Source organism: Pongo pygmaeus, chromosome 5 (genome assembly GCF_028885625.2).
Source record: "Pongo pygmaeus isolate AG05252 chromosome 5, NHGRI_mPonPyg2-v2.0_pri, whole genome shotgun sequence".
Lineage (NCBI taxonomy): Eukaryota > Metazoa > Chordata > Mammalia > Primates > Hominidae > Pongo > Pongo pygmaeus.
This window is the reverse complement of record NC_072378.2, coordinates 137,503,319-137,525,145: the sequence shown is the minus strand read 5'-3', so window position 1 is coordinate 137,525,145 and position 21,827 is coordinate 137,503,319. Positions and strand designations below refer to the sequence as shown.

The 21,827-nt window shown below is 41.0% G+C and overlaps 1 protein-coding gene across 3 annotated transcripts in view; it reads left to right on the top strand.

Moving 5' to 3' along the window:
- The window catches only part of IL22RA2 (interleukin 22 receptor subunit alpha 2), a 29,925-nt gene extending 9,267 nt beyond the window's left edge, over positions 1-20,658 (top strand). The window contains exons 2-7 of one of the 3 annotated variants that reach the window (XM_054491691.1): positions 2,617-2,742; positions 5,971-6,106; positions 7,596-7,691; positions 9,288-9,466; positions 16,591-16,760; positions 18,699-20,658. In XM_054491691.1, the coding sequence (XP_054347666.1) occupies positions 2,682-2,742; positions 5,971-6,106; positions 7,596-7,691; positions 9,288-9,466; positions 16,591-16,760; positions 18,699-18,848 (792 nt within the window). In that variant the 5' untranslated portion in view covers positions 2,617-2,681 and the 3' untranslated portion in view covers positions 18,849-20,658. The remainder of the gene's footprint in view (positions 1-2,616; positions 2,743-5,970; positions 6,107-7,595; positions 7,692-9,287; positions 9,467-16,590; positions 16,761-18,698) is intronic. The other 2 variants (XM_054491692.1, XM_054491693.1) reach the window with 2 other exon arrangements.
- Positions 20,659-21,827: the final 1,169 nt, after the last annotated feature.

Sequence of the window (21,827 nt, the reverse complement as noted above, 5' to 3'; positions counted from 1 at the left end):
CATTAGAGTCTTACAGTAGATCTCAAAGCAGGCCTGCAGCCACTTAGGGAGGGTCTGAATTACACTTAGCCAGGAGTCAATATACGGAAACTGATCCAGGTAGCCGGGCTGTTCTCCAAGCCTGGTGACCACCCAAAACACTCGGCCAATTATCTCCCTGTCTATTGTCCCCTCGGCTGGCCACCCTACATTAAAAGATGGCTATTTTATCTCAAAAAAGTTCTCAGTTTCTGTGGAGTTACCTTAACCCCATAATCACCATTAAAACCTTTTTTTAAAGTTTCTCAGCACGCACTCCAGTGGAATAGGCTTTGACACTTTTCCTCCCATTTCCTCCCTCGTGCTGCGCTTTCACTCTCACTTTCACTCTTGGATCCACCAGACTGGGTCCTATTACAGGAGGTTCAGACACTGCTTAGCCAGGAGCATGCCTTAATTCCTGTCACAGCTAGCCGCAGCCGTGGAACTGGTCCTATGTGCCGTATGCAGTGTCCTAGGTCTGGTTTTTCCCACACTTGCCTGGGAGCACACAGTCCACGCTAAGAGATCTGTGCTTCCCCACGTCAACCCTGCCTTGGTCTCTCCTGAGACCATCTCTTTTACACAGTTTCACACACCTCCCCCATCCCCAAAATGGTTTTCTTTTCTGACCAACTCACCAGCCCCACTTACGTCTGGTGTCAGTTAGGGTGTGAGTTTCATCTGAATCAATGGGCCTCTCCCATTGTCCCAACCCCCTCGGGTCAGACTAGTTGTCATGCCCTTGGAGGTGACCAGGCTCCCCTTCCATCCTTATGGGACGGGTCTTGCCTTAGGGCCCAAACCTTACCGCGATTCATACATCTACGCGCTGTTCCTGTGACTGTCCTGCAACCCTTTCCACTGGTTCCATTTGCACTGTTGGAGGAAGGCTCCAGAATGTGGAATGGCTGTTCTCCTTCTGGGCTAAAACTCTCCTGGTGGCACCAAGGACCCCAGATTTCCCATGTCCTGGGGCTCTAACCCACAGGCAAAGGAGACAGAAGATCTGCCATCTCCAATCCCGGACTGGCCCCCGGAAATGTTGTGGGACAATCAAAGATTGGAGAGACCGAAAAAGGTTCAGGAGAGTTTACTAAATTAAGGTGATCAGTAGGACACATGTCCAGAAAGTCTGAGCCCTGAACAAAGGGCTTTTCCTACTTTTAAACATCTTAAGGTAGGAACTACATGAGGCAGGAAGTGAGATACAGAAGCAAGAAACAAAGGCAGCATTACAACATTTGTTACATTTTGAGAAAGACATGTCTTGCAACCTAAACTTATCAGTCTTGTGACCCTGCAGTCGTGCAGGAACTCACTGGGCCTGTAATAAACTTTGAGGAATGTGGATTTGGGGAGTATAGATAAGGTCCACTGTCCACAGAGAGAAGACAGGCTGTTAATATTCCCTTTTAACTTGAGTGTAAGGGAGGGGTCACACTTTGCAGCAACTTTAAGAAGATTTTAAAATTTCTATTACTACTACTACTATTACATTATAGTTGATTTCCTTAATTCCTTCTTCAGGTCTACAGGGTAATGGCATGAGGGTCCACCATCTTGTCTTGCCACTGTCTAGGACACACACATGGCTCGGTTCATAAGTCCCTATTAAATGTTTCTTTCTAAGAAACTGGGTATGTCAGCTTTTTTCTTTGACCTCTCAGCTTCCTTGGACTTTAAGGGTAGGTTTGCACAGACCTGCTCACTATGGAACATGACTTTTTTGTTCTTTCATGTATAATTTTAGTACCTCTAAACACATATAGTAAAAAAAAAAATGGTAAGAAGAATGATATAATGAATCATAGACAGAGAACAGATGAGCTGGTTCAACAGATTTCAAAGACAATGTGAAAAATATCTAATGTAGCTCAAAAGGAGTGTCTTCCCCATTCATCCTTTTAAGGAATCATGTGGTTTGACAGGCTCAAAATCTTTCTCCAGCTCGCTGGAAAGTGGGTGTGAAAATGGAAGAGGAAGAGACATTAGCTAAATGGAGCCCAGGACCACTATGGAGTGGGAAAAGCTGAAGAATATGGCAGAGAGCCCCGTGGAGAGCCAGATGCAGTGGAAGGGTATGGGGCATAGCAGGGAGATTAACTGGGGAGCTACCAAAAAGAGAGGAAAAGACTGAATCAACGAGAGACCGCTCTTGCTTTGAACCACTGCCAGGGGCCCCGATAGCTGCAACTGCCAAGCATATTACTCAAAATCACCCTGGTAGCCAAGTCCTAGTCCTTGGCAGCCTCTCCGCCTCCTGGGGCCAGATTCCCTTAAGGCCCCACGAGTCGTTTCATTCACTCACCTGCTTGCCACTTGCACAATCCCTGCACTGCCCTGCCCTTCGGGTCTGCCCATCCTCAGTGTTTTGCCTTTCTACAGCTAATGAAGCCCCAACAAAAAAACGAGCTTCCCAATAAAAATGAGCTTCCACATAAAAGTGACAGAAAATGCTTTTTGAAATGATTTTTATTCTTTCATATTTTTCCTAAAATAAAATAATATAATGTAGTATCAAAATAAAATTGTAGTTGCTTCAAGGAACCATCTGCCTTAAACCCAGGAGTGATTGTCTGTTTGTGGATTTTACAGTTTCCTCTTTGGTCCTGAGCTGGTTAAAAGGAACACTGGTTGCCTGAACAGTCACACTTGCAACCATGATGCCTAAACATTGCTTTCTAGGCTTCCTCATCAGTTTCTTCCTTACTGGTGTAGCAGGTAGGTGCTTTGTTTCTTTTTAATTGCTCATAGCTTTGTCATCTGAGTCCGATCAAGGATCTGTTAGATAGAAATGGCACTGGTGCTTTTTTGAACTTTATAAAGGCTGCAGCTTTTGATGTCACTAAATGATCAGAGCAGGCATGGGGTTAGTGTCTATCTGCAGCTTGAATGACCCCACATGTACTTAATGAGTTCCCACTAAAGAAAAGGCTCTCTAGAGGGTGCAGAGACTTCATACAGAACAAATGTACATCCATTTCTCTCTCTCTCTCTCTCTCTCCCTCCCTCCCTCCCTCTTTCTTTCTCTCCCTCTCTCTTTCTCTCTGGTTCTCACTCACCTTAGAATGTCTTTTACCTTGAAGGAACACTATATCATGGTGGTTACCAGCACAGGCACCTAAGCCAAACTGTCATGGTCTGGATTTCAGATCTGCCATTTACCATCTAGGAAAACTTGAGAAATTTACTTAACACCCTCAATTTCCTCATTAGTAGAACGGGGATTCTAGGTCACTGTGAAGATTAAATGAATTAATATATGCCAAATGCTTAGAGAAGTGCCTGGCACAGGATAGGGACCACAAACAACAGGTGAGAATTTGCTTCTGGTATTCATGGAGGAAACTGCAGGAGTGTAGAGCATCTTATCAGCACCACGTACTTCTGAGCAAGCCTCTAAGAATCCAAGTTAACAGATGGGTACCTCTCAGTGTAAGCAATTTAAGTAACTTGCCAAGATGGTGCAGTTGTCCAGTGACTAATACATAAAAGCAATTCAAGCCTTCATCTTCCAGAAATGTTTGGATTTGAGAAGACTCTGGTACTTGGTAACAGCAAGGGCACATTTAGCAAAATACGGCAGGAATTCAAATGCTACCAAAATGTTCCTGGCTCTGCATCTTACCAAGCCTGTAACCTCGAGTAAGAGATGCAACTTTTTTAAAGCCTCAGCTTCCTCATCTGTAGAATGCAATAATAAAAATACTTACCTTATTTGGTGGCTGTGGGAATTAAGTAAGTTGTAAAGCTTTGAACATACTGCCTAATATAAGTTAAGGTTCATATATGTTCAACGTTTGATGAACGCCAGCCAGAAGGAGGAGGAGGAGGGAAGAAGGAAGAAGATAAAGTATAGCCTCAGCTTCTAATTGGTCTGCCTCTTTCATTAGCTCCTCTCTCCCATGGTTTTGCTCTTGGTTTTCTGTTGGAGAGAAACGGCAGGCTCTGCACTCAGACTGTCTGGGTACAAAATCAGCTTCACCATTTGCTGCCTGGCAATCTCCTTCAGGTCTCCAAGGCTTCGTTTTTTCAGTCTGTAAGAGGAAGACCATAATGCACAGTACCTTCCTCATAGAAGAGCTGGGCAAATTAAATGAGTGAATGCAGATAAAAGTCCCTCAGTGCCTGGTGCAGTGTTATTACTGTTGGTGGTGGTAGCACTGATGTTACAAAAATGAGAGAAGAAATCCATAGACAGAGAGATAAAGGGCATTAAGCCATCTATCTTCATGTTAGCAAATCAATTCTAGGCAGGCCTTCAGGAAATTGTGCCTGTCATCTCCTGAAAACTTCTGGAATTTTTATGTTCTAAAGATGATTGATCAGGCAGTGGTTTTTGTGAGCAAAATCAATTGTGGCTGTAGACTCTTTCCAAGAACACAACACCATTTGATGCACTGATGGTGGTCCAAACAATAAAAGTGAAAACAAATTAAAAAACAAATAACAGTATTCACACTATTTGGTTGGTAAGAAGAAATGCCTGAGGAAACGGTCTTTTTCATTTGAAAATAACAAATCTTGAAAGTTCAGAGCTGAGACCATGGGCTTGGAAGCGTTTTTTTAACCATCTCAATAATGTGATACATTTGAGCAAAGACTTGAAGGAGGTGGAGAAATGAGCCATGTGAAATCCAGAGGAAGAGCAGACCAGGAAAAGGGAAGGGCCAGTGCAGAGGCCCTCAGGCAGAGTCACTGGGGTCATGGTGGAGCAAGTGAAGGAGTCAACACTGCAAACACAGGGGTCGGGGTGACAGAAGATGAGGTCAGGGAGAAAACAGAAGATATGCTCCCTGGCCGGGTGCAGTGGCTCATGCCTGTAATCCCAGCACTTTGGGAGGCTGAGGTGGGTGGATCACTTGAGGTCAGGAGTTCGAGACCAGCCTGCCCAACACGGCAAAACCTCGTTTCTACTAAAAATACAAAAAAATTAGCCAGGCGTGGGTGATGGGCACCTGTAATAACAGCTACTCAGGAGGCTGAGACAGGAGAATCACTTGAATCCAGGAGGCAGAGGTTGCAGTGAGCTGAGATCACGCCACTGCACTCCAGCCAGTGTGACAAGAGTGAAACTCCGTCTAAAAAAAAAAAAAAAAAAGATATGCTTTCCGACTCCTTCTCCTTCTGCCCAACTTCTTATCCCTTATAAAAAACCTTGAACCCTAAATAAAATTTTGCCAAAGTTCTCTTGCCTCCATGTGACTAAAGGCAAGTGAGGTTGTACCACCTATGTTGCACAATTTGAGAAAGAAAACACAAGTCATGCCAATGCAAAATTATCCCATGCCATGCCATGATTAGTCTCAGAAACACTACCCCCCAGGCAGGGTCTTGGGCAGTTTTCCTCATTAGCATGGCCATTTCATCTGAGGGATTATGCTTGGATACTTGGAACCAGGATGCAGGCAGGTAAATACAGCCATTCAGGAGTGGGACAGCAAAGGCAGACCTACCTGGAAGCAGGACCCAGAGATTGAGCAAGAACCTGCGAAAGGAGGGACTGAGTGCTGGGCTGAGGTCCTGGAGCCAGAATTGGTCTCTAGCAAATTTTGCTTGAGTAGTACCAATGTAGTGGTTCCTAAGAAAATGGTTGGTGGTCTTAGTGTGGGTCTTTCATCTCAGTCATTATATTCCATCACTATTTGAGAATAAAATAAGAGCAATTTTTTTTTACTGTAATTTACTTCCTCCACAGCCTGGGAAATAGGGTGGGAAGATATCATGTACATGTTTATGATCTGGAACTCATCATTCTGAGACTTTAGCATGCATCAAAATCATTGCATTGAAGATTCAAAATGTCGATTTCTGGGCTCCACCTCTACTATCTGCACTTAGAGCAACTACTTTAGGGAATCCTGATGCAGGTATTCCATTGAAAACTACTGCTGGGAACAACAGTGCTCCAAGCAACGTTCAATGTTCTTCCTTCTCTTATTATCTTAGGAACTCAGCCAACACATGAGTCTCTGAAACCTCAGAGGGTACAATTTCAGTCCCGAAATTTTCACAACATTTTGCAATGGCAGCCTGGGAGGGCACTTACTGGCAACAGCAGTGTCTATTTTGTGCAGTACAAAATGTAAGTAAATTGAGCCTCCTTCAGCTGATAGAGATGGCACTGGGATAACATGTTCTAGAATGCAATGGAGTGTTAGGATCTGAGCTTTTTTTCAGTTTCAGAGGGGTTGAGAAGAAGCCAAGGTCAGGATAGCAGTGACTTGTCTCCACTGAAGGCTGCCTGGGGACTCAAAATGCATGATGGTATGCAGTGCACTGGGCAGATACTTCAGCCCTAGATCTTCACCAAGACCTCACAGGCTCAGCCTTCGCCTCCATGGAGGAGCCTGGCACATGGTGGGTTCTCAATATAGATTTGTCAAGCGAATGTTGGAAGCAACTTATTTAGCACATAGCAAGTACTCAGTGAGTGAAACTATCGGTAGTTGAAAAACAAGTTGCGGCAAACGTGGTGAGTGTGTAAAATAAGGTTTTAATTAAAAAGTCACTTTCAGAGTGGATTTATTATTTAGAAAATTCCTTTCAAAAACTAATGACTCTCATAAGCATGAACACAAACTGGAACACGCTGCTGCATGTTCCTCTCATGTGATCCTCAGGCTACTCCTGCTGGATCGTTGCCAAAACTCAGATATAATCTACTCCTTTCCTGGCTCAAGGCTTGGAAACAAACACTCCTGAGTTGAAAATGTCAGGTTTTTCCACTCATATATTTCTGGGGGGTGAGGGGGGTTGAGGCTCAATCCTGTCTCCTGACAGTGAGACAGGAGATATTACAGTTTAGCTTTCATGGTTTTTCACTAGAAATTCAGAAAATCAAATGCAGCTATGGCCAAAATAGCAATTTTTATCCCATAAATTCATCCATGTCTCTCCAGCATGGGGTAGGTCCTAGGTCAGATTTTCCTTCTAATTAATTTCAGAAGGAATATCCCCAGAAGCATCTCCATCTTTAACCACTGCTACTTCTCTCTACATATTTTATGTAGCGATTGTAAAATTTACAAATCTTTACAATGAACGTTTATCCATTACAAAAGTAGATTTGTGCATTGCTGGAGATACTTTCAGCATGTAGGAAGTAAAGATTGGTACTCTTTTTATACTTCCCCTGGAGCAGTATAAATAGGTCAAAAGTGGACCTATTTGTGGTCCAAAGTACTAAGAAGATTAGAAACTGTTTTACCGTGAATCTAATGAAGATTAAACTTCAGGACCCCAAAGCAAGGATTTTATATTTATAAATCTTTTCTTAAAGAGGACTCTCAAGCTGCTATGGTTTGAGTTTGTCTCCACCAACATTCATGTTGAAATTTGATCCTTAGTGTGGTGGTGTTGGAAGTAGGGCCTCATAGGAGGTGTTTGGGTCATGGGGATGGAGCACTCATGAATGGCTTGGTACCATTATTGGTGCAGTTGAGTGAATTCTCACTCTTGCAAGACTGAATTTGTCATGGAAATGTTTCTATGAGAGTGGTTGTTGTGAAGCCAGGATGCCCCTTGAGTTTGGCCTCTTCACGCGATCTGTTTTCCCCATTGACCTTCTTCAGCATGTTCTCATACAGCATGAAAAGCTCTCACCAGAAGCCAAGTGGATGCTGGCAGCACACTTCTTGTAACTTCCCAGGCTGCAGAACATGGGCTAAGTAAACCTCTTTTCCTTATCAATTACCTAGCCTCAGGTGTTCTGTTATAGAAACACTAAATGGACCAAGATTATATAAATTTCAGATCCCAGAATACCTGAATCCATTCCTGTCTCTAAGGGATTTTCAACAGCACAAGACAAATTTATAATTTTGAAAACTTTCACTTTGGTGTATCCAGTTCATGGGCTATAATACTGTTATATCCCTTGCATTTAGAATAGGATAAACAATGAGATGTTATTTTAAAAGAGAAGTCTGTCATTACAGCTAAGTTAAAGACTTATTATAAATAAATAATAATTTTAAAACATCAAATTATACTCAATACCTGTTGTGGTTCTGCTTTAATTATGATGGAATGAAACTGCTGTCACCATGTAGATTACTGAGTACAGATACCGTTGATCTTCCTTATTATGTGTCTAGAAAACTAGATTTCAAGTCTTTCAATAAATATTTTGGGAAACCTTTCTCCCCAGACTCCAATTCCTTCTCTGTTCCCCACCATCACTTTGTTGCATTGGTCTGATTTATGGCAGGTAAGGAAACAAAGCGTGAATCTTCCCTTTGACTATTACACCATCCTGTGGCCTCAGGCTGAGTCAACCTCTCTGCCTCTTGCCTCACTACCTTTTTTCATGGGTTTCCCTCCCCCTCTCCCAACCCCTAATTACAGGGCTCCATATATAGTCCTCACTAAAAGTTCCTGTCAATTTTCAATAAAGAGATTAATCATGTATGTTGGATAAGCAACACCTGAGATGAAAAGTGGTAGCAACTTCTCAGAAGCAGCCACATTACTCAACAGCAAGCTGATGAGAAGTGGAGAAAAACCACAAACAGCCAAAACCACAGAGCATTAAGGATGGGGAGAGTGAGTATTCAAAAATGGAAGTCAGTCCACACACAAGAAAGAACATTTTGCCAAGTATTAAAAAATAAATTAAAACCCTTATGTTAGTGATACGGAAAGTGTCAGGGATGTTTATCTTCCAGCAAGACAGCACTTTAGGTAATGCTGTGGTTTCTATGTGTCCCCCAAAAGTTCATGTGTTGGAAACTTGATCCCCAGTGCAGCAGTGTTGACAGGTGGGACTTTGGGGAGATTATTGGGTCATGAGGATTCTGCCCCCATGAATGGATTCATCCATTGATGGATTAACGAATTAATGTGTTATTGAGGAAGTGGACTAGTTATCAAAAAAGTTGGTCTGTGTATATATATATGCCATCTCTCTTGAATCCCTGTGAAGTCCTCTGCCACCTTAAGTCTCTGCAGAGAGTCCCCACCAGCAAGAAGGCCCTCACCAGGTGTGGCTCTTAGACATTAGACTTCCTAGCCTCCAAAACTGTAAGAAATAAATTCCTTTTCTTTATAAATTACCCAGTCTCAGGTATTCAGTTATAGCAACTGAAAATGGACTGAAACAGTTAATAAGAAGGAATTTTTTTTAAAGATTCTGAAGAGTAGCCATAAGCTATCATGGTGGTATTGCTATTAGAATCAGGTATAAAGAATTATTCGTCTGAAAATACTGACGACTCCTTGAGTGGAGAAAATAAACTCAGATCTTCGCCTTTTCCCTGCTACAGATATGGACAGAGACAATGGAAAAATAAAGAAGACTGTTGGGGTACTCAAGAACTCTTTTGTGACCTTACCAGTGAAACCTCAGACATACAGGAACCTTATTACGGGAGGGTGAGGGCGGCCTCGGCTGGGAGCTACTCAGAATGGAGCATGACGCCGCGGTTCACTCCCTGGTGGGAAAGTGAGTTCCATGGAGTTTCTTTGCCCTTGTTCTTCCTGCTTTTGTACAGCCCTCCCGGAGCACAGCTAGTGACCAGGCCTTGTGCTTTGCTGAGGTCTCTACATCATTATCTAATTTGGTCTAATTATCAGAACAACTCTAGGAGATAGCTTTTATTATCCTAATTTTCTAGCCCAGAACATCAAGATGTAGAGGCTTTAGTCATTGCTCCAATCTCGTGACCTGTATTATCCAACTCAGGGTTCAAATTTGCTACATCTGACTGCAGAGCCTCCACTCCATCAATTTGTTACCTTTTGTGTGTGTGTGTCTGTGTGTGTGTGTGTGTGTGTGTGTGTGTATGACAGGGTCTCGCTTTGTCACCCAGGCTGGACTGCAGTGGCACGATCTTGGCTCACTGCAACCTCTGCCTCCCGGGTTCAAGCGATTCTCCGGCCTCAGCCTCCCGAGTAGCTAGGATTACAAGTGTGTGCCACCACCCCTGGCTAATTTTTGTATTTTTAGTAGAGACAGGGTTTCACCGTGTTGGCCAGGCTGGTCTCAAACTCCTGACCTCAGGTGATCCGCCCCCTTTGGCCTCCCAAAGTGCTGGGATTATGGGTGTAAGCCACCATGCCCAGCCCCCAAAAAAGTATTTTTAGACAGCAGAATTTGTCATAGTGCCCTAGTCCTTCCCCAAACATGAGGGTTAATTTCATGAAAATACTTATTAGAGGAATTTTCTGTTGAGGAAATTAAGACTTTTAGTCACCTCGCCAAATTGGCACACCAAAAGTGCTTTCTCAGTATCCATCCTGAATGATATTTATTCCTTTTTTAGTTTAGTCACAATCATAGAATAATATATTCTAAGATACAGGTGATAAAATTAACCGTTACCAACAGACATTGGATAAAATAGTAGAGAAAAGAAAGAGAGAGAGAGAAAGAAGGGGTTTAATGTATAGATATAAAGATGTGCATAAATAGAACAAGAAAGAAAATAAAGATATTTACCACAGTCCTCATAATTGCAACTAGTCAACTAGTCATGAAGCTGTAGTTAATATTTATGACTTCTTCCTTCATTATAAACTCAACATTCACTTTCTTTCCAGCCAGCACTTCAGCTCTTTATCCATGAGGAGTTTGAGTCCTTCTGGTGTTTCCTGTCTCCACTTGACCTAACCTTACATTAATTTTTATCGCTGAATAGAGAAGCTCTAACACGCACACCAGTGGCTACCAAGAATTCTTCTACCTGACCCCATTGTATTTATAACTATATTATGCCTTGAAAATCAGAATGAATCACCCTAGACAATATAAGAACCTCATTTTCTTTTTGTTAGTTAAATGGCATGAGGCGCTCCAAATGGTCAGGAGAGAGCCTCGACTTCCAATTTTTGGAAACCATTTTTGTTATAAACCAGAAGAATTCAAGGCCAAGCATATGGGAAACAAAAACATGTCATGAGTTTTTCACTATGGGTAACAGTCAGATTTGCCCCTCTCACTTCTACTTCTTGTATCCTAGACCAGTGAATTCTGTCTATGGAAGAAATAGCACCATATATTGGCCCCAGGCTTAGTGAAGCAGTTACCATTTGGAGCATTTACCAATTCATATGCCAATTCACAAGACGTCTCTCAAACTGAGTTTTCAATTATCCATTTCACCTTCCTACAAAGTCATGGATTTCTGAGTGACAAATATATGATATATATTTGTCCTATGGGTCTTGAGACCTTGCTTCACTCCTTTCACATTAACTTAAGTTCTTTCTCATAAGCAATGTATTGTGGAGTACTATGCTCATGAATAAGGCATTGACTACATCTATGAGTGTATGTGTGGTCCCAGGAGTGGTGAGGTGTCTGCTAATAAAAGCATTGAAGCAGTAAATAAAAATCTATAAACAAAATCTGTAACCAGAATCTATACCCAGCAGTAAAGAAAAACTATAAGCAATGTCTCTTGCCCCCTCCCTTTTGGAAGGGAACAAAAATAAACCTACCTGCAATGAGATGGAAGACAAGAGCCCCTGGAATATGGCACTATACTAGGGGTTCAACATTGATCTTCCTTACTGGACAGTTGGACACTCTGCAGGTCAGACCAACTTTGGTAAGAGGAGAATCATATTGTTAAGTCTATATATAGCCTCCATCATGCAACTATTTTGTTCAAGATGTTTGTCCCATAGACAAACAACTATGTTTGTCCCATAGAGCAACTATAGGACACTGGGGAAATAGATGGTCACTGCATCCACTTAGATTTTTTTAAACAGCCTTATTGAGATATAATTCACACAGCTTATTCTTTAAGCATATAGCATACAGTTTAATGGTTTTTACTATATTCACAAATATGGACAACCATCACTCACAGTCAATTTTAGAACATTTTTATCACCTCAAAAAGCAACTCCATACCCTTTGGCTATCACCTTCCAGTCTCGCCATTCCCTTAGCCCTCAGCCCTGGCAACTACTAATCTTTCTGTCTCTATAGAGTTCCCTGTTCTAGATAGACTCATATAATACATGATTTTTTTGACTGGCTTCTTTCACTTAACATGTTTTCAAAGTTCATTCAGATTGTAGTATGTATCAGTACTTCATTCCTTTTTGTGGCCAAATAATAATACATTATATGGATATACCACATATTATTTATCCATTCCTCAGTTGATAGACATTTGGGTAGTTTCCACTTTTTGGCTATTATGAATAATGCTGCTATAAACAGTAATGTAAAAATTTTTGAGTGGGAGTTCTTTTGTTTTTTTTTTGTTGTTGTTTTTTTGAGAGACAGGATCCTGCTCTGTCACCTAGGCTGGAGTGCAGTGGCACAATCATAGTTCACTTCAGTCTTGAACCCCTGGGCTCCAGCAATCCTTCCACCTCAGCCTCCCAAGTAGCAAGGACTATCAGGCATACGCCACCACACACAGCTGGGCATACCTTTATATTACTCTTCAATATATACATAGGAGTGGAATTGCTGGGTCTCATAGTAACTCTATGTTTAACCATTTGAGGAAATGCCAGACTACTTTCAAAGCATCTGCACTATTTTACGTTCCCATCAGCAATATATGAGAGTTTTGATTTTTCCACATTTTTACCAATCTTTTTTGACTATAGCCATCCTAATGGATATAAAATGGTATCTCATGTGGTTTTTATTTGCATTTACCTGCTAATTAATGATGTTGAACTTCTGTTTTATGCTTATTGGCTATTTTGTACCTTCCTCGGAGAATTGTCCATTGAGATCCTTTGCCCATTTGAAAAATTTAATTATATCTTTTTATTTTTGAGTTGTAAGGGTTCTTTATATATTCTGTATATCAATCCCTTATCAGATATGTGATCCTCAGCTAGCTCCTCCCATTCTGTGGGTTGTCTTTTTACTGTCTTGATGGTATCACTTGATACCAAGTTTTAAACTTGGATGAAATCCAATTTATCTATTTCTTCTTTTGTTGCTTGTGCTTTTGGTGTTATATCTAAGAATCCTTTGCCAAATCCAAAATCATGAAGATTTACCCTATGTTTTCTCCTAAGAGTTTTATAGTTTTATCTCTTACAGTTAAGTCTGATTCATGTTGAGTTAATTTTTGTATATGGTGTGAGGTAAGGGTCCAATATTATTCTTTGACATATGACTATCCAGCTGTCCCAGCACCATTTGTTGAAAATTATCCCGTTGAGAGTTCTTGGCACACTTGTTGAAAATCAATAGACCATGGAAGTGTGGTTTATTTCCAGACTTTCAATTCTACTCTATTGATCTATACATTTATCATTGTGCCCATACCACACTATTTTGATTATTGTTGCTTTGTAGTAAGCTTTGAAATTGGGAGGGGTGAGCCCTCCTCTTTATTCATCTTTTTCAAGATTGTTTTGACTATTATAGGTTCCTTGCAGTTCTCTAACCACCTAGATTTTTTAAGACCACTTTTCAGTACGAGCCTTTTGCTTTGCATTCATATGGCCACAGAAATATTCACATTCTGTATCTAGTACTTAGGGATCCATCCATACACCTCTTCTAACTGGTGCAAGGTCCAATTAGATCCAAATTAATTGGATAACATCCCAAATGCTAGATGGATTTTCCCCCCAACTCTCTAATTAGCAGGAGGGTGGAATAGAGTTGAGCAAACTAATTCATGGTAACTCTCAAGTTGTTTCTTGGATACATTGAAATTCAAGGCCAATACACTCAACAAGCAATTCTCTAGTTGAGGAAAAGGAGATTTTATGAAGAAACTGATGAACACCAGTGAAGGGAATTCACAGATCAGTTTGATTATTATATTCAAGCCTAGAAGTAGGGTCACATTCAAATTTACTTATCAAACAAAGCTTCCTTCAGTCTAAGCCATTAGGCCAGTCAGGTAAGAATAGCCAAAGACATTGATTGACACAGCGTTAGCTCAATTCTATTTAAATTGGGATAGTGTTGAGTTAAGAAGGGTTTGTGTGTTTTCTGTATGACCATTCTCCCTAAAAAAAAAAAAAAAAAAAAAAAAAAAAAAATCAGAAAAGAAAAGAAAAAAGCTTTAGACCAGGTCCTTTAAAAAGCCATTCTATTTCAGGGCCTCTTAGTAGAAGAATAAGAAACCCAGTCTATAGCTACTACTCTTGTTGATGCAATAGTGAGAGGAATCACTCACTCAGCTGCCTCCTCACCCCCAGGCTTGCGCTCTCTCACCACAGCTCCTAAGAAATTCTGAAGAACATATTTCAAAACATATGTTTCCAGGTCCTCAAGACAGCATGTTCATGGCATCTGTGATACAGACTAATGAGCCAGCTGCATGCATTGGCTCCTCTGACACCTGTTTTGACCAGCAGGATGTTATCTTAGATTAAGAAGTTCTGATTTATGGTGTCTATCTAGAGACAAAGCAAGATTTAAAAAATAAAATAGAACAAAGTAAACTTTCTTCAGTTAAAAGCAGCATTTGATACTTAGTGAGATTTCAGTATTATTTGACCCTAGAATTGCTTGGATTAAAAATAGATGTGAAGGCCAGGTGTGTTGGCTCCATGCCTGTAATCCCAGCACTTCGGGAGGCCAAGGTAGGAGGATCACTTGAGGCAAAGAATAGAGCATTTCAAGCAAGGGAACAGCATTTGCAAAGGCCCTCTGGCATAGCAAACTCAAGGGACTGAAAGACAACTGGTATATTGAAGAAGAGCATGCAGGAAGGAGTCCGTAATGAGATGGGACTGGAAAGGTAGGCAGGTACAAGAATTTTTTAAGGAGTTGTGACTTCCTCCAGAAAAATGTAATTTTACTCGGGAGCCATATGATCAGACTTGTGTATAGAAAAGATCATTTTGACTATATTTGGGGGAACAGGTTGGATGCAGATAAGCGAAGTAGCAGGTTACTAATAATAGTCTACAGGAGACACGATTTGGCTTATGAAAAGGACTAGAGAAAATTTATTCCTGGAGGGACATTTAGTAAGAAAAACTGGCAAGACCAGGTGATAGATTGGATATAATGGTGAAGAGAACATGTCAAAGATGACCTCTAAGTTTCTTGCATACATAATTAGATGAATTGCTGAGATGTTTTTGATGGTGTTTGATGAAAAAGACCAGTTTGGTGGGATGTAAGGTAATAGAGATTATGAGTTTGGTTTTGAATACGTTAAGTTTAAGATGCTTTTAAGAGATCCAAGGGACATATCTCTTCAGATCCAAGACTCAAAGTAAAGTCTTTATTAGAGACAAAAATCTGTGAGTCATTTCATGCATACACTACAGTGGGCATTGATAGGATTGCCTAGGGAGAGAGTAGTGAGTGAGAGGCAGTTCTGAGTAAGACCAGATATTGAGGGACTCTCACCCAAAGATGCCTGAGTAAGAAAAATCTTAAAAGGAGACTGAGAAGGAATAGCCAAAGAGGTAGGAGGAAATCTATGGGCTGATATGTTCATGAATAGTGCGGGAAGGTAATATTTCAAGCAGAGAGCTGTTACAGAGTAAAGTGCTATGAGGTCAAATAATCTTGACTTGGTCTTGTAACACAATCACAATCCAGTGAATGGGTCAAGAAATTTGCAACTGATTGCAAAACTGATTTTGCAATCAGTTGCACAATCTAGCACCACAGATCATAAGCCAGGAGCCAGCCCTGTGATGTCCGCGGCTGACTCACTGATAGGACGATGCCTGAAATATGTGCCTCACTATAAAAGGGACATGTGTATTTAAAGTTAACTATCACATTATTCCAATATAGTTGGAAAGCGCTTTAAAAACTTATGGTTCCAAATTAAATAGCCTGGGAGTAGGAAACTCTCTTCTTCTAAAACACTTAGAAATTCTGGATAAAATAAAACACATTCTCCAAACTCCACAGAGGGGCAAAAATAAAAATAAGGGAATCCTTGGGGGCCAAAACAAAGTAAATGGAAATCAAAGGGGAACCAGAAGACCAACACAGTGACTGCCTCAGCTGCCCTGAGGGCATTTGCTGGCTGTGGTAACTAGACCCTGAGTGGTAACAGCCACTCCCAGGACAAAAGACAAGGTTTTAGGCCAGCACAAGGCAGGGAGTTAGAACTAATACCCCTACAAAAATCTTAAAACCTCCAAGGGCTACACTGTCAATAAAAAGTCAGACTAGCCTGGGTGTGGTGGCATACACCTGTAATCTCAGCTACTCAGGAAGCTGAAGGAGAATCACTTGAGTACAGGAGTTTGAGCCCAGCCTGGGCAACATAATGAGATCCTGTCTAAAAAAAAAACCCAAAACCAACCAAACAAACAAAAGTCGGACTAAGAAAAGCCCTTCCAATAAACAGAGGAAAGTAATTTGTGTGTTTCCATCTTTATTCTGCTAAGAATCTAACACCCCCTACATTTATAAAGGTTTGAGATTCAAATACATATGCAATTTTCTTTTTTATTTTTGTTTTTGTTCTTTGACATGGGTTTCACTATGCCGCACAGGCTGTAGTGCAGTGGCATGATCATAGCTCACTGCAGCCTCGGCCTCCCTGGGCTCAGGTGATCCTCCCACCATGCTGATTTGTCATGATACATAATGTGTCTGTATATAATACATTCCCTTGATGATTTGCCAAATTTTTATGTTTTTTTCTCCAGCAAAAATAGATCCTCCAGGCATGAATATAACCCAGGTCAATGGATCTTTGTTGGTAATTCTCCATGCTCCAAATTTACCGTATAGATACCAAAAGGAAAAAAATATATCTATAGAAGATTACTATGAACTACTATACCGAGTTTTTATAATTAACAACTCACTAGAAAAGGTAAGTTCAGATGAATAGATATATTTAAGAGTTTTTTTCTTTTGTTTATTTAACCAATATTTTGGTCATATGAGATGTCCTTTTCTGCTACTCTGCCTCCTCTTATTTTTCCTTATCTTTAATTCCTTCTTACTCTCAGCCAGCATTCATCCACGGTTGGTGGTGGCATCACCATCAGAATGTGTGTGTGCCCTTTCCATCCTCCGGTTTGTCTCTACAGTCTTCTCTGCCTATCTAAAGATTGGTATTAACAGTATTTAACTGCATGTGACTGCCACAAATATTCATTTTTATGGGCTTTGCACACCTTATATATTTATTTATTTATTTATTTATTATGTATTTTATTTTTAGACCAGGTGTCACTCTGTCACCCAGGCTGGAGTACAGTGGTCATCATAGCTCACTGTAGCCTCTAACTTTTGGGCTTAAGTGGTCCTCCTGCTTCAGCCTCTGGAGTAGCTGGGACTACAAGCATGCATCATCACATTCAGCTTTTTTTTTTTTTTTTTTTTTTTTTGTAGAGGCAAGGTCTCACTATGTTGCCCAGGCTGGTCTCAAACTCCTGGCCTCAACCAATCCTCCAGCCTTGGCCTCCCAAAGTGCTGGGATTGCAGGCATGAGCCACCATGCCCAGCCTCACACCTTATTTTAAAATAGCTTTTGAATCACATGATTATTTTTGTGCCAGTTTTGCTGCGATTTTTTATTTTTTTTTGAGACAGGGTCTGGCTCTGTCACCCAGGCTGGGGTGCAGCAGTGCAATCACAGCTCACAGCAGCCTCGACATCCTGGGCTCAAATGATCCTCCCACCTCAGCCTCCCAAGTAGCTGGGACTACAGGTGCGTGCCACCATGCCCAGCTATGTTTTTTTGTACTTTTAGTAGGGACAGGCTCTGGCCATGTTGCCCAGGCTGGTCTTAAACTCCTGGGCTCAACTGATCTGCCTGCCTTGGCCTCCCAAACTGCTGTCATTACAAACATGAGCCACCACGCCCGGCCTTACAGTGGTATTCTAATCCACCATCGGTGCTTCTGTCTGGATTTGGTGGATAATTGATTTGTTCCTTTTTTGGTGTCATCTAAGATGAGGGGTTTCTGTTGTAAGGAGCAGAAACCACAGTCTAACTTGTTTAGAAACAAAAGAGGAGGGGAGGGATAATTAGGAGATAGGCAAGCAATCTCAAGGACAGAGGCAGGACATAGAGTGCCGGCAGGCTTAGTGGTGACTGGGAAGGCAAATGGAAGTGAGTTCTAAGGGATCCTGCTCTGTCTCTCGGACTTTCTGTCTCTCTGTGGCCACCGTTGCATGCCTGCAGTTATCTCTGCTCATCTCGCTGCACATCATTCTCACTGCACACTTCAAATTCTTAAAAAGAAGTCCAGGTGGGGTGGTTCATGCCTGTAATCCCAGCACTTTGGGAGGCTGAGGCAGGCAAATCATTTGAGGTCAGGAGTTCAAGACCTGCCTGGCCAACACGGTGAAACTCCATCTCTACTGAAAATACAAAAATTAGCCAGGCGTGGTGGTATGCGTCTGCAATCCCAGCTACTCAGGAGGCTGAGGCACGAGAATCCCTTGAACCTGAGAGGCAGAGGTTGCAGTGAGCCGAGATAGTGACATTGCACTCCAGGCTGGACGACCGAGTGAAACTGTGTCTCAAAAAACAAACAAAATTCTTAAAAAGAAGTCTCTGACCACAGGGTCAACCAGCCAACAGCCCTCAAGGAGAAGTCGAGTTTCACCTACACAGCCACTTGCCTTGTCCCTTTACCAGGCTATGGCCTAGGACTCTGGAAAAGAAGGGTGTGTCTGGGAAGAAACCCCACAACCCATCTACTGCTGTGACCATGTACAACTTGTTAATTTAAACAAAAATGCAGCTGTGACTTAATGGCAGCCATTTACCACTGATTATTTTCTCTCTTGTGTGTAGGAGCAAAAGGTTTATGAAGGGGCTCACAGAGTGGTTGAAATTGAAGCTCTAACACCACACTCCAGCTACTGCGTAGTGGCTGAAACATATCAGCCCATATTAGACAGAAGAAGTCAGAGAAGCGAAGAGAGATGTGTGGAAATTCCATGACTTGTGGAATTTGGCATTCAGCAATGTGGAAATTCTAAAGCTCCCTGAGAATAGGATGACTCGTGTTTGAAGGATCTTATTTAAAATTGTTTTTGTATTTTCTTAAAGCAATATTCACTGTTACACCTTGGGGACCTCTTTGTTTATCCATTCTTTCATCCTTTATATTTCATTTGTAAACTATATTTGAACAACATTCCCCCCAAAAAACTGAAATGTAAAGACAAGGCAGAGAATAAAGTGTTCTATGAAATTCAGAACTTTATTTCTGAATGTTACATCTCTAATAACAACCTTCATTCTTCTAAGACAGCAAAATAAAAATTTAACAACCAAGGAATAGTATTTAAGAAAATGATGAAATAATTTTTTTTAAAATAGCATTACAGACTGAGGCAGTCCTGAAGCAATGGTTTTTCACGCTCTTATTGAGCCAATTAAATTGACATTGCTTTGACAATTTAAAATTTCTATATGGATGAATATTTTTCATACATTTCTATTTTATATGAATATACTTTTTATATATTTATTATTATTAAATATTTCTACTTAATGAATCAAAATTTTGTTTTAAATTCTACTTTATGTAAATAAGAACAGGTTTTGGGGAAAAAAATCTTATGATTTCTGGATTGATATCTGAATTAAAACTATCAACAACAAGGAAGTCTACTCTGTACAATTGTCCCTCATTTAAAAGATATATTAAGGTTTTCTTTTCTGTTTGTTTTTGTTTTGTTTAGTTTTTAATCCTGTCTTAGAAGAACTTATCTTTATTCTCAAAATTAAATGTAATTTTTTTAGTGACAAAGAAGAAAGGAAACCTCATTACTCAACCCTTCTGGCCAAGAGTGCCTTGCTTGTGGTGCCTTCCTCATCTCTATATAGGAGGATCCCGTGAATGATGGTTTATTGGGAACTGCTGGGGTCGACCCCATGCAGAGAACTCAGCTTGAAGCTGAAAGCACACAGTGGGTAGCAGGAGAAGGACTGGTGTTGATAGGTGCCTACAGAGACTATAGAGCTAGACAAAGCCCTCCAAACTGGCCCTTCCTGCCCACTGCCTCTCCTGAGTAGAAATCTTGTGACCTAAGGCTCAGTGTGGTCAACAGAAAGCTGCCTTCTTCACTTGAGGCTAAGTCTTTATATATGTTTAAGGTTGTCTTTCTAGTGAGGAGATACATATCAAAGAACATTTGTACAACTCCCCATGAAAATTGCTCCAAAGTGTGATAACAATATAGTCGGTGCTTCTAGCTATATGCAAGTACTCAGTGATAAATGGATTAAAAAATATTCAGAAACGTATTGGGGGGGTGGAGGAGAATAAGAGGCAGAGCAAGAGCTAGAGAATTGGTTTCTTTGCTTCCCTGTATGCTCAGAAAACATTGATTTGAGCATAGATGCAGAAACTGGAAAAAAAATTTATTTTGATCTCTGTTTTTGAATTCTTATTATTTATATTTTGCTTACTACCTTTTTTGCCTTTTGTCCTTTTGTGGGGAGGGCGATGAATTAAGAGTAGCGGGGTGGGTGGGGAGTAAGTAAAATTTCAAATAGGATTTTAGTGAATGCAATTCAGTAGTCCTGAAGCCTGACTTAATAAAACAAAATTCATTTGTGGTTGTTTCATGAAAATTATTAGATAGAATCAAGTTTTATTTGTATATTGTTTGCCTTGCTCTGGTTTTGCTTTTGTGCTTAGGTAAGTGCAAAATACTCTGTGAAAATCATAATTGTCATCTTCTTCATGGTGTTAGGGATATATTGTCACACGATTTCAATAAATCCTTTAATTTTTTGCTTTGTATTTTGGAATATTTGTTATTTGAACTTTTAAAAGAAGAATACAATGTTTAAGTCTGCCAGATGAAATTCCAGTTAAACATCTTAGGCCCAAACGAAGTTCCAGCCAGGAAGGAGCAAACAGTGTTGAGCCTGACTGAGCTTGCCCTGTGATCAAATGCAATCCCAGTCTTACAGGTGCTCAGGCCAAAAGCATTGAGGTTATCTTTGTCTCCCCGCTTTCTTTCACATCATATATATTCAATGCACCAATAAATTCTATTGATCTACCTCCAAAATACAACACTTCTCAGAACTACCTATTCCAGGCCACCATCATTTCCCCTCCGGATGGTCACTATGGCTACCTCACTGGTGTCCTTGCTCTGCTTGCCTCCCTCCAGTTTTGTCTTAACAGGGTGGCCAGCATGAGCCTTGGAACATAAATCAGATCATGTCACTTTCCTGCTCTAAAACCACCAATGGCTTCCCATCTCATAAGGGTAAAAACCAAAGTCTTTATAATGGCCTCCAAGGCGCTGTATGATCTGTTTCCTTTCCTCATAATCTCCCAGGCCTCACTCCCTGATTCTCACCTTGCTCACTCTTCTCCAGCACACAGACCCCTTGCTTGCCCTCAAATACAAATGCTACCTAGGCTTCTGGGCCTTTGCACCTGTTATTTGCTGGAAGGCTGTACCCCCAGGTTTCCATAGATTCACTTCCTCACCTCTGTCAGATCATTGCTGGAAGACTGCCTTATCAGTGAGGCTAACTTCACTATTCCATTTAAAATTGCAACCTACCCTCTGCAATGATCTATACCACTCAGTCTCCTTCCTGGCACTTAAATCACCTGACATGCTATAGTTTACTTGTTGACCTTGTTTATTGTTTATCTTCCTCCTCCTCCACTAGAATGTAAAGGCAGGTTTCTGGTTCTTTTTCCACAGCCATATCTTCATTATCTATAACAGAACTTGGTACCTAGTAGACAATTATTATTTGTTGGATAAATTAATGAAGCAAGCATAGAAGCACTGAGAGCATGAGAGGGGTGGGTCAGGAGATCAGGAGTGAGTCTTTTCCTGTAATTTCTTACAACTTGTTGCCTCATCTTCTCCATGGGTACGTGTGGTAAGTGGGCCTTTTTTTTTTACCAGGATGCAGACACCAAGATGTGCGGAGACC